Here is a 12,431-nt window from a genome sequence, read left to right as displayed (position 1 = left end):
CTTAGCTCTCAGTAATCACATTGGATTTTCAGGTTTTAGTTGCGGGAATAAACAGTTTCAATGCAAGAATGGTGAATGTGTGAAGATAAATTTGCGATGTGATGGCGACTTTGCTTGTACCGATAATTCAGATGAAGATAATTGTGAATGTCACTCCAATAAGTTTGCTTGTCTGGATGGAAAATGTCTTCCAGCATCAGCTGTATGTAACGGTATAAATGACTGCTCTAATGGAGATGATGAAAATAACTGCCGTGAGTAAATGTACCTTTGCCATCTACTTTTTGAGTCTTGATTTAATTAGAGTGAAACTCGCTATTTGCCCTTCCCATCTGTGTTTGCTGAGTTGCATTTCCACATAGTTTGGAATTACTGCTTTTTAGGAAATAGGTGCCCCTTTAAGCATCACTGTCTTGATGGATCATGCATTGCTTGGTCAGGGACCTGCAATCGAGAGCCTTTCTGCAAGGATGGAACTAACACTCCATCAGTATGCGGTAAGTAAGGCACAGAAAACTTCTTAACCAACAAGGTTATTGTTTGAAGACGTTTTTGTATCGAAGGCCTGAGATTTCAGACCTCTGTTTTGATCTAGTCATAATCCATTTATCGCTGAAAGATCACAAAATAAGCTATGTGAGCCATAAATGGACATGATTATAAGAAGTTAGAGATAAAAGCTGCGTCTTCGTGAAATCATGGTTATTAACTTTGGTTCTACGAGCGTAATGGACGACAACGATGTTTCTGAAATTTTCTAACTGCCAGAGGTGTCCAATATGTAATTTTTTGTCTTTATCGAATTCTTATGAACTAGTGAAGACAAATGAGAATCTTCTGGGGAGGGAAGCTTTCGTTTACGCGAAACCAAATTCTCAACAACTTATTGATTATGTCGTCATCAATTGGCGGAATTAATCCTTGGAGCTTGACAGTGAAGTAAGTAGTATGTTTCATGGAGTCAATAATTTCAATTGTAGGATCTGGGAAATGCCGCCTTAACGACTTAGCGTGTTCAGCCAAAGAGTCCAAAGGACCAACAAGATGTAAATCTTTCAGGAGTAAGTCCAGGGCTTTGTGTTGCCAATATAGTGTCTAAATATACTCAAATTTAGCGCAGAGAGAAGATTATTGCTGATTGTAAGGCACATGCACCAGTGATGGCTTGTCACCGTAGCGTTAGGGGGAAAGATAGAATGAAGAACAATAAATTTCTGAGGTTATTTATCGTGAGTCACGATAATCCATTATGCATTTCCTAACTGCCGTAATTTCAATCAGGTTTTTGCAATTTCGAAAATGACTTGTGCCAACTTAGTCCGGATATGAACGCCACTTTCCAATGGACTACAGCTGCAGGTGAAACACCAACGGAGAAGACCGGGCCAAGTTATGATCACAGCACGTTAACCAAAGACGGTAAGAGGCGAAATGAAATGTTCCTCTTACGTAGGAAGACAAATAATACCAATCAGGTTAAAACAGTGCAACTTACTTAAAATCCTTACCTAACTTGTTTTGCATGGCGCAGTAAGCCCAAGCTAGTGCGACGGCATATTCTCCTAGTGCCGTATATGTTGGAAAAGTTCTTTCCTATATTTGTTTGGTGCTGTGGTGCCGTTGAATAATAATATCATCAGAAAATCGAGAAATGGCGTCACGAGAAGCTTTTTATTACCACGCACACAATTTTGCTTTACTCAAACTTTCTTCGGTGCTCTCACAAAAAGGGAATTTGGCATAAATTACACAAAAGTAGTAATGAAGATTTGTTATTTCATAGGGTCGTATATCTATATCGAAGCTTCTCCGCAACGCTCTGGGGACGTGGCAAGGTTGCTAAGCGAATGGATGGAACCCAACCAATCAGCTTGTGTTCAGTTTTGGTATCATATGTACGGGTCAGATATCGGTAATCTGAGCTTTTATCTGAAGACTAATAAATCCGAGACATTGGTTTGGGGACTATCAAGCGATCAGGGGGATCGCTGGAAGTTTGGTCAATTTTCTCTAAGCAGTGAAAGGGCTCATAGGGTATGTTACGCTTAGCTTTCAAACTGCCGTACCTTTCGTTTGAAACTTTAATTTTTTTTTTAATTTTTTGGCTGGAACTGTTCTCATTTTCTGAAAATCTTTTTGGAAAAGCAATTGCCAAAGCATGCACACAAGTGTATATTGATCAGAATATTTCAAGACGGGTGAATTTTATTCGCTGATTTTGGCTTGGTCAGCAGTTCTTAGTAATTCTCTTTCTTTTTTTTTTTTTTTACTTACTTTGAGTTATATGGAGATTAATAATGTTAGTGAGAATGTTGTCACAAATTATTTTTTTTTTTATGCTGTTTGCAAAGTTTGTCATAGAAGGAACGACTGGTGATGGAAGTGAAGGTGACATTTCAATAGATGATATGTCTGTGCTGGATGTAAACTGTAAGAAGATTATTGCACAAGGTTTGGATTAAAACGCACAGGGAGAAAGCAAAGCAATGGTTTATTATAACAAAGAAATAACTTAAAATAATTTTTAACGCCGCTACAGTTCTTTTTTTCACCTGAAATATTTCGAGGCGGCCTCTTTGGTGATCTTCAATTTACAAAATTTACAATTAGTTGTAATTAGTTGTAACGCGATGTTCGTCGTCCGTCCCTCTGTATTCTTGTTAACCCCAAAAGGTAAATCACACCTTGCATAAGCGAACAGTGCACTGTACACAAGGGCACATGGCAATTTAGTGTGACTGACTTGCAGACCAAACGTGCATATGCTACTAAATATGAGTGTAACTTTATGGAGTGCAAAACTCGTGATCTGCCATAGCGTGGTGTAAGCACACATTAGACCTATTGCGCATCGGAAATCTTCGTGGGAGAGTAATCTTAGATTAACAAACTTTGCTGTTTCAATGCAACATCGACCTAACCAATTTAGCTTTACGTAAATTATCGTCCACTTAGGAGGGTTTATTTTAAAATTGAAGGTGCTTTCGTGCAACATAGACTTGTTAACAGCTGGTTATGGTACAGACTCTGTTCTCAAATATACGCATCGACCTCCACCCATTTTAGTTTTGAAAAAGACACCTGTACCTTAAAACAACGGTGTCAGCCAAACCTATAGAGAAAAACCCTCTAGAGGGTTTGATTGACGGTAGGAAGGTACTAACCTTAGCAACTGAATTTCATTCGTTCTTCTGAATTTATGGGTTCGAAAAGAAAAGTTTCTATCATTTTCTTTCAATCTTTAGATAGTCCAGACTGCAGTTTTAGAGAGGATACGTGTGGTTGGGAGACTCGGGAAGGTTGGGCTCTCTCTAAACACTCACCTGACCTAGATTTGCAAAATTACGGTAGGATTTTATCGTCAAGCTCGAGATTTTCATTTAATTTTTGTAGGCTGAGAAGTTGTATTAAGGTTTATATTGATTGAAGCCTTTGGCTATTGTATATCTTTTTCATTCCAAGCTTTTGTCGATCCAAGTAAGGCATCGATGCCGTAGATCGGCAAAACCTTGGAATAGAAAAGAAACTCAGTGACTCAATGCCTCAATCGAATTATCCATTTAATCGACATGATTCTGTTGGACAACTTCAAACGTTTACTTTATGAATGCTGTTTACTTCAAATATTTTAGAATAGAAATAACACAATACGAAATCTTAATTGATTAGACGCTCGGCAATCCACATTGCCCATACTTGCTGCCAGGATAGCTGAGTGGCTGACCGACTGACTTGCTCATGAATAAGATTTTTGTTTGTCTCACGATGTAGTCACGTGTGATGTAGATCGCGACGTTTCGACTGCATACTGCTAGTCTTCTTCAGGCGATGAGGTCGTCTGGTCATGCGTGATCTTATTAAGCATGATGCTCTGCTGTGATTAGTTGTTTTTCAACAGCTCTGATCGGTGCATTTCGATCCTTGCTGATCAGTGATTTGCTCCCTCGGCGGTCCGCTTCGCACGGCTCTCCTGCCGTTGTGTTTTTGATCGTGGGCATCTACGCTTCTGGAATTTCTATTGCACTATCCCTGTTGATGTTGTTAGGGTGAAGTCTTATATGATTGCCTCTTTGACCTTGCGCATGTAGTAATAAGGGTCACGATCAATAAATTTTACTTCGTTCCAGAGTGGCTTGTGTCCGGTGTTGTGGGCATGCTCTGAAACGGCGGAGGTCTCGGTACGGGCGAGTCGAATGTCTCGATCGTGCTCCTTAATTCTGTCTTGCATAGGTCTTCCAGTCTCTCCGATGTATACCTTGCCACATTCACAGGGAATACTGTAAACTACGCCATCTTGTTTAGCCGGGTCGACAGCGTCTTTTGGTCGTACTAACTGAGATCTTAGCGTAGTCTCCGACTTGAAAACAGCGTGCACGCCTTGTTGTTGTAGGCAACGGCGAAGCTGTTCGGACAGACCTTTGACATAAGGTTTAAACTCGTTGGCAGGTTCGGCACTGTTGTTTGGTTTTCCGGTCTTGGTAAGTTTCTGCAAGAAAGAAAAAGGATAAGAATTAGAAACCAGAACAGATGGCAGATGGTTTTTCTCCTCGGAGATGACAGAGGGTTTTGTTACGAGACGTTTTGCGCGCTCGTAAAGGCACTTAACAATACCGCGTTTTACTGATTGAGGGTGGTGTGAATCATACGCTAAGCATTGATAAGTGTGCTTGGGCTTCCTGTATACGCTGGTAGTGAGGCGGCCGTCAGGTTCTCTTAAAACTGCGGTGTCTAGGAAGGCGAGTTTGTTGTCTTTCCTCTGCCTCCACGCTGAAGCGGATGCAAGGCTGCTGGTCGTTTAAACGCTGTAGGTAGTCATCTACGTTTTCGGGATCCAGAATGGTAAATAAATCGTCCACGTAGCGTTTCCAGATCCTAGGCTCGTAGGATGATGTAGTTATCGCCTGTTCTTCGAACTCTCCATGTAGAGGTTAGCAATAACAGCGGAAACCAGACTCCCAATGGCGGCGCCGTCTTTTTGCTCGTAAATCGATCCGTTATACTGGAAGTATATGGGTCTCAATACGAAAGTCAAAAGGTCGGCGATCTGTGCAGGCGTTAGCCTGGTGGGGTCTGCAAGTTTTGGGTCGTTTCTCGAGTTTCTGCAGTGCGGTTTGTACAGCGGCGTCGATAGAAACGTTGGTAAATAGCGATTCTACGTCGAAAGATACCATGATCTCGTTGTCTAAGATCGTCTCATTGCTGACGGTGGATACGAAGTGGGCTGAATTGGTCACCGTGTACTCTGACTTTCCTGTTAAAGGAGACAAGATGTTGGCAAGTAAGCGGAGATAAATCAAATGCAAAAGGTGTTTACGCACTACACCATAGGTCTTAGCAGTACATCGGTCTTATGGATCTTCGGTAAACCGTAGATTCTAGGCGGCTGTTTGTGTTGGGGTCTGATCTTGTAGTAAACGGCCTCTGGTAGATATCCGCTTCCGCTTCAAGGTAAGCAGCATTTCGGACAAACTTGCGGGTCAGACGACCTGTCGGATCTTGACTGAGGAGCTGATACGGTCCGTTCTCAATAAGTGTAGACATCTTAGCTCGGTGGCTGTCGGTGTCCATGACTACGCTAGCGCGCCCTTTGTCCGCTGGGAGGACCATGATGGACTCTTCTTCTTTCAGGCTTTAAGTGCATCTCGCATCTCCTTCGTGATGTTAGGCTTTGGAGGTTCCGCCTGTTGAGGGATACCGTTAACAGCTCTTCTTACAGTATCCGCTTGTTCAGCGTCGAGTTGTCCTACGGCTGCTTCTACCTGGCGATGATCTCTGTGGCAGGAATATTCGCAGGAGTTACGGCGTAGTTCAGTACTTTCTTCAGCAGGGCTTTATCGGAATCGCTAAGGGACCTAGAAGATAAATTAACAACCCAGTTAGCTTTGTCACATACAATGTGTAAACCGGTGACACAGTCGCCTGTTTTATCGAATGAGTTTTTCAAACTTCTGCTTATGTCTGTCCTTGGCCTTGAAGACTCGTTGGGTGTTGGTCTTAATCTGCTCTTGTATCCTGACATAAGCTACTCTGGAACGAAGTAAAGTTTATGATCGTGACCCTCTTTACTACACGCGCAGGGTCAAAGAGGCAATTCACATAAGACTTCACCCTAACAACATCAACAGGGATAGTGGAATAGAAATTCCAGAAGCCGTGGATGCCCACGATCAAAAAACACAACAACAGGAGACAGCGGACTGCCGAGGGAGCAAATCATTGATCAGCAAGAATCGAAATGCACCAATCAGAGCTGTTGAAAAACAACTAATCACAGCAGAGCATCATTTATTAGATCATGCATGACTAGTCGACATCATCGCCTGAAGAAGTCTAGCAGTATGCAGTCGGAACGTCGCATACACATCGTCTACATCGTGAGACAAACGGAAAACTTGCCTTTAATTGTTATTCACCACGATGAATAAACCACATCCTTTTCTACGAGACTGACTGAAGGACAGACAAACTGAACCAGTGACGGACTGTTGACCGATTAACAGACATCAGCACCTAATGTATGTGAAATCTATGTTAACCTCTTTCAGGCCATAATCAAATAGCTGCATTTAATTTCTTACGTCGCTGCTAGGTTCAGGCGTATCATTTATTTTTCTCCGCGCCGGAGCCTATGAAGTGCCTCATATACTCTCGTCCCCATTATAAAACACTCACGAATGGAGGTGCTTACGCTTATGGTTTTCATTGATGCCACAAACTTGTACAAAACGTCGTTACAGGTGCGTTACAGTCGTTAATATCGAACCTATATACACTGCTTTTCTTTTGTGGATGCAAGTGGCAAGTGCGACCAAACTATACTCAGATACCGTTGCCAAGCAATTAAAGCGAAGCAAAGGTACCAAAATTGTAATGTCTTGTTAGTACACTTTGAAGCGAAGAAATTTGTGCTGGCTGTATTCTCAGATCCTAACTCAGCCTCTCTGTATAGAAGATAGATAGATAGATAGATAGATAGATAGATAGTTTATTTAAATATACCTAGCAGCCTTGCGGCTGAATTGCGTATATTACAATAATGTAATTAAATAAATATATTATATGGCGAATATAAGAATATTCAAAATTATAAACAATTAAAAAATCTATGAGCTAAAACCTATCTATATTTAAAAGCTATATTTACATTATCTACATAGGTTTCTAGGAAACGGTCGTTAATTAACTGTTGTTGTTATATTTAATGGTGGAGGCCATCATGAAGGTGTTTTTAAACGGTTTGTCCTCCACCGGGGGATTTCGAAACGCCTGTTACGTCTTAATTGTGCTTTGGATGGTTGGCACTAGGCAACAATTCACGAAGCCTGTGATTGTCGTTTCGATAATGTTGCTAAAGAGATTGCGGCAGCTGTCTTCCATATAAGCCATGATCGGTGGAATGCCGGCAGCCTCTAAAATCTCGTGATAGTCTTGGCCTGAGCTTATAATAGAGAAAGCTCTTTTTTTGAACGCGCTCTAACTCCTGCTGCAAATATATAGGTAATGCATAATAGAAAACAGGAGTCGCGTACGTAGAAGTTCACTTTTTTCTATAACAAGCTTTTTTGTCATTTTTTCCAACTGATTAATGTCTTATGAAGTACACTCCCCTTGCATTAATGTTGTAAGAAATTCCGACACTTGTGACCTATGTGTGAACATTTTCTTTAAACACAATACAGCTTGAATTCTTGGTATTTATGAAGAGTTTGGTGACCAAATTCTGGCCATTGAACAAGTTTCCTTTTCAAAAGAGCCCTGTGACCCAATTTCTTGGCGACAAAATGGTAAGTTTAATGTTAAGACTTGAAAACTAGGTTTTGTAAATTTACTTTCGTTTAATTCTGGGCGCAGAATACCTAAGGGAACGACTCGTTTATTACACAAAACTCTATACTAATAGCTTTAAATTAATTTTGTTTTATAATTTCGTTAACTGTGTATCTTACTTTACAAAATCGCACCCCTCTGACGGAAACTTTTCTCGAAGGGAATGCCTGTTCGTCAAGTTAGCACTAAATCATACACTTATCTGTACAATTTAACGTTTTTAAGTGTCGTACCATTTGAAATCTATGAGTAATTAATGTCATAAAACCTCTAGATATTAACGAGCCCCTTGGAATGCAAAATGGTGAAATAGTAGACACGCAAATCAGTTCTTCATCATCTATCGACGAGGCTCATGCTGCCAGTCGAGGCCGTCTACACTTAAACGCAACTTCAGGAAAGGCAGGCGCTTGGTCCGCCGGCAGAAAATGACAATAGCCAGTGGCTCCAGGTTGATCTGCGTAATAATAACGTCAGAGTCACGGGTGTTGCGACACAAGGGAGAAACGGACGGTACGCCCAGTGGGTAACGAATTATAAGTTACAGTACAGCAACGACGGGGTAAACTTCCAGTTCTACAAGAAACCTGAACATACCGCTCTCTTGAGGTGTGTACGAAATCTATTCAGCTGCCCACTCTTTTTATGTTCGTTATTCATTTTTTTAAAAGATATCAACCAACTCGTTAGCTCGCTTGCTTTTTTTTATCCAAACAATAGCTCTATCAACTCTTAAAGTGTTTTAAGCATGGAACATGGTAAGTCTTAACATGCTTGATTCAACTCCAGCATCAACATGAGACGATCAACTATCAGCATCAATGACAATGAGACGACATATATTAAGAAAACTGAATGTGCGTAATCTTTGTGACTTAACACTCTTAGTTATCACATGCTGACTTTGTGTCAAGAATAAATTTCAATACAATTAGTGGTTTAAAGAGTCACTATTTTGCTAATATAGGATTTCGCTGGAAACAAAGACCAGGATTCTGTTGTTTATCACGAACTAAAGTTTCCTATTAGAGCACGATTCATTCGCTTTCAACCAGAGGCTTGGCATAGGGCAGATATCAATGAGAGTTGAGTTGTATGGTCATCAAAAAGGTATGTTAATCAAAAGCGTGTGATTTTATCTTCAAATTAAAAAAAAAATGTGAAACTCTTATTTGAACCAGTATATCCTCAAAAGAAAACCAAAATAAACAAAAAAAAAAAGGCATAACATTCCGAAAAAAAAAAATTATAGATGGTTCACCATGAATTTGATTTTTATAAGCAAAACCATGTGTCACCTCCATTCTCAAATAGAATGCCAGAAAGCTCTGGGTATGGAAACAATGGATCTCCGATGGGCAAATTCGTGCCTCTTCCAGCTGGGATGGCAACTCTGTCGCTAGCCGTGGGAGATTATCAATTAAAGCATCTGGTCCATGAGAGGGAAGCTGGACAGCTCTGCAAAGAATTCACATCAATGGCTTCAGATTGATCTTGGAACCAACGATAAAATAGTTACAGGGTAGCTACTCAAGGAAGGCAAGATGCCGACCAATGGGTTACCAGTTACAAGCTTCAATATGGTAATGATGGATTTAATTTTCAGTACTACAAGGATCAAGGTGAGGACAAGGTGAGCAAAAATTATCTTGATTTAGGAAAACCTCCATTAACATCGAAAGTGTAAAATAGGGTCTGGATTAGAAAGGGAAATTCTCAGCTATCAAACTAAGTCATAAGTTTCAGGCATTACTTACAGTTTGGAAACTTTGATAAAGTTAATGTAACTTTCATGCAAGCTGGCTCTAAGACCTAAGAGTTCAACGGAAAACACGCAACAATCTGAATACACGATTAGCCTCCATTTGAATTTCTTGCTTGTCGTGAGCACAAGAAAATATGGACTAAGCTGGTCTAATGTCAAAAGCAGCGTTTGACTAACGGATTGGAAGTAGTAAATCAACATTTGTTTTTCTCACTGATTTATTACAAAGCGTTTTTGAAGTCTCAGGCGCGTATGGTGTTGCTGCAAAAACGTTCTCTGAATAAATGAGTCTTGTTAGTGTCGGCCTAATGGTATCTGACTTTGTAAGCGAATATTTCAGTTTTGATTTCAAAATTAATGATATTGATAATAATAATAATAATAAAATAGAAAAACACGCTGTATTAGCTCGATCACATAAACAAAGAGTAATGAAGTGCGAACAACCATGAAAAATGAGGATAAGGTGGTTTTTAGTGGAGGACAATATTTATCTCGTATCTCTTCGAGCTCACATAATTTAGGTTAGTTTTTCAAATCTATCGTTCAATTTTACACAGGAACCTATCTTTTATCTATATAGGATTTTTCAGGAAACAGCGACCGTGATACGGTTGTTTTTCATGAATTAAAACCGCCCATCAGTGCCCGCTTCGTTCGTTTTCTCCCAGAGGCTTGGCAAAACCACATATCAATGAGGGTAGAACTGTATGGCTGTCTTGATGGTAGGACATTCCATATTCTTAACTGCTGAGTTATTTAGCCTTTTGCAGATCGAATTTTGCTAGGGTCCTTTGCAAGACCCTACCCTTTATTCTTCGCTTTCATAATATTTTTATGGCCTCGTCATACATACTATTTTATGGCTCGTTTTTAAACTAATTTTTGTCAATTTTTGGTATACCACCAGAATGTCAGGAAGCTCTGGGTATGAAAAATGGTGCAATTCCCGATAGACAAATAAGCGCCTCTTCACATTGGGATAGCAATTATGCGCTTGGCAGGGTAGACTAGATTATAAAAGGACATGGAAAGCAGGGTCGTGGTCATCACGAGTTAATGATATACATCAATGGCTCCAGATTGATCTGTATAGTCCATACATGAAAGTTACAGGAATTGCAACACAAGGTAGAAATGGTCACGATCAATGGGTGACACGGTATACATTGTGGTATAGCAACGATGGTAGAAATTTCCAACCCCACAAGGAAGCTGGAGAACGGACGGAAAAGGTGAATATTACGTTGTACCTTTAGTATACACATCAATCAAGAATTTAAGCATTAGAAAGGACTTTTTTTTTATGCAAAAGCTATTTAGTTTTTGGAGCGTGATATTGCATCAGGATGAAAACAAAAAAAAGTACGTTTCATTGTTTGATGTTTTGATTTTCGACCCAATAAACAAGCTAGAACCATGGCCAATCAGTTTACATTTAAGTGGACATCATCCAGTTAAGTAGCGAGGTGAAATCCTTTGGTTATAAGAGTTTTGGTGTCATACAATCTTAAAAATTTTTTCCTTGTCTTATTGCAAGGGGAATCTGGATCCTGGTACTAACTAGATCCTCCGCTGCAAGTTTTCCCAAAGTTCGACCCAAATGCAGGAACCAAAATTCACGGTTCACAAACATGAAGACAAGGTTAACAAAGAGTTTTACATGGCAGCTTAAATAGCTAGTTTTGGAAACTTCAAATTCGAAATGTTTAAACCTTAGAAAGTGCAATCTTGAAGAGGCGGGCTGTATACAGGTTTTTCAAATACGTTTTAAACTCTTTAATTTAAGAGTTTAGTTTTCAAAAAATTTTTCCTTGTCTTATCGCAAGGGGAATCTGATCCTGGTACTAACTAGATCCTCCGCTGCAAGTTTTCCCAAAGTTCGACCCAAATAGCAGGAACCAAAATTCACGGTTCACAAACAACTGAAGACAGGTTAACTAAAGAGATTTTACATGGCAGCTTAAATAGCTAGTTTTGGACACCTTCAAATTCGAAAATGTTTCAACCTTAGAAAGTCAAAGTTGAAGAGGCGGGCTGTTACATAACTTTTTCAATATGTTTTAATTGGGGAGATGAACTTTAATGATACCTGGAGCATTTTTGAAAATTATATTTACTTCCTTTTCATTCAGCATTTTGATGGAAACAGAGACCGGATACAATTGTTTATAATAGAATCAACCACCAATCAAAGCTCGTTATATCCAAATTCGACCACAGGCCTGGTACCGCCATATTTCTATGAGGACAGAGCTTTATGGTTGTCTGGAAGATGTCAGTGGGGGTAAGGACTGTATTAACATTTAAGCTATCAGGTGTGCATAGGATTTTTAAATTGTTGCGTATTGAAATTGCCTCTCAAGTGGCCTTCTGTTTTTAGTTGATGCGCTCCGATTATAATTTGCTTAAACCTCCTTATGTTGCAAACAAAGTTATTGGAAAATAAGGTAATTTGGTTTAATCAACTGAGTTGACATTGTAGAGAGGTAAACAGCATAAAAATTCAATTTGCTTTTTATTTAAAGTGGAGAATCCTACATGTCGATTAGAAGCAAACAAGTAAGGAAGAGATCAAAACTGTTCGCGTATATCTCTAACCTTCATTTAAGCCCCTGAGACCATGGATTTTCTTCCCGTAGTATCCATCAACATATCAGACTGTCAACAAGCTCTTGGCATGGAAAATGGTGCAATCGCTGATGCACAAATCACAGCCTTTTCTATCTGGGACGATCACCATGCTGCGTCTCAAGCCAGACTAGACTTAAAAGCAAATAAGTGGAAATCTGGAGCTTGGTCAGCTAGCAGAAACGATGTTCAACAATGGCTTCAGGTG

At 39.9% G+C, this 12,431-nt stretch overlaps 1 protein-coding gene across 1 annotated transcript in view; it reads left to right on the top strand.

The window, feature by feature from the left end:
* LOC136280406 (uncharacterized) overlaps window positions 1–12,431 on the top strand; it is a 55,796-nt gene that overhangs the window by 19,467 nt on the left and 23,898 nt on the right. Inside the window, 22 exon segments of the mRNA XM_066165428.1 lie at window positions 33–254; window positions 384–497; window positions 981–1,061; window positions 1,282–1,419; window positions 1,784–2,034; window positions 2,352–2,451; window positions 3,246–3,299; window positions 7,704–7,784; window positions 8,102–8,256; window positions 8,258–8,440; window positions 8,795–8,899; window positions 8,901–8,937; window positions 9,142–9,169; window positions 9,171–9,283; window positions 9,286–9,348; window positions 9,351–9,460; window positions 10,176–10,317; window positions 10,503–10,583; window positions 10,586–10,827; window positions 11,728–11,750; window positions 11,752–11,879; window positions 12,235–12,431. The exon segment at window positions 12,235–12,431 is cut by the window's right edge and continues 60 nt beyond it. Coding sequence (XP_066021525.1) covers window positions 33–254; window positions 384–497; window positions 981–1,061; window positions 1,282–1,419; window positions 1,784–2,034; window positions 2,352–2,451; window positions 3,246–3,299; window positions 7,704–7,784; window positions 8,102–8,256; window positions 8,258–8,440; window positions 8,795–8,899; window positions 8,901–8,937; window positions 9,142–9,169; window positions 9,171–9,283; window positions 9,286–9,348; window positions 9,351–9,460; window positions 10,176–10,317; window positions 10,503–10,583; window positions 10,586–10,827; window positions 11,728–11,750; window positions 11,752–11,879; window positions 12,235–12,431 — 2,648 coding nt within the window.

The sequence above is a fragment of the Pocillopora verrucosa genome, chromosome 4, assembly GCF_036669915.1.
Source record: "Pocillopora verrucosa isolate sample1 chromosome 4, ASM3666991v2, whole genome shotgun sequence".
NCBI lineage: Eukaryota > Metazoa > Cnidaria > Anthozoa > Scleractinia > Pocilloporidae > Pocillopora > Pocillopora verrucosa.
The sequence above is the reverse complement of the archived record's forward strand: the minus strand, read 5'-3'. Positions and strand labels throughout refer to the sequence as shown.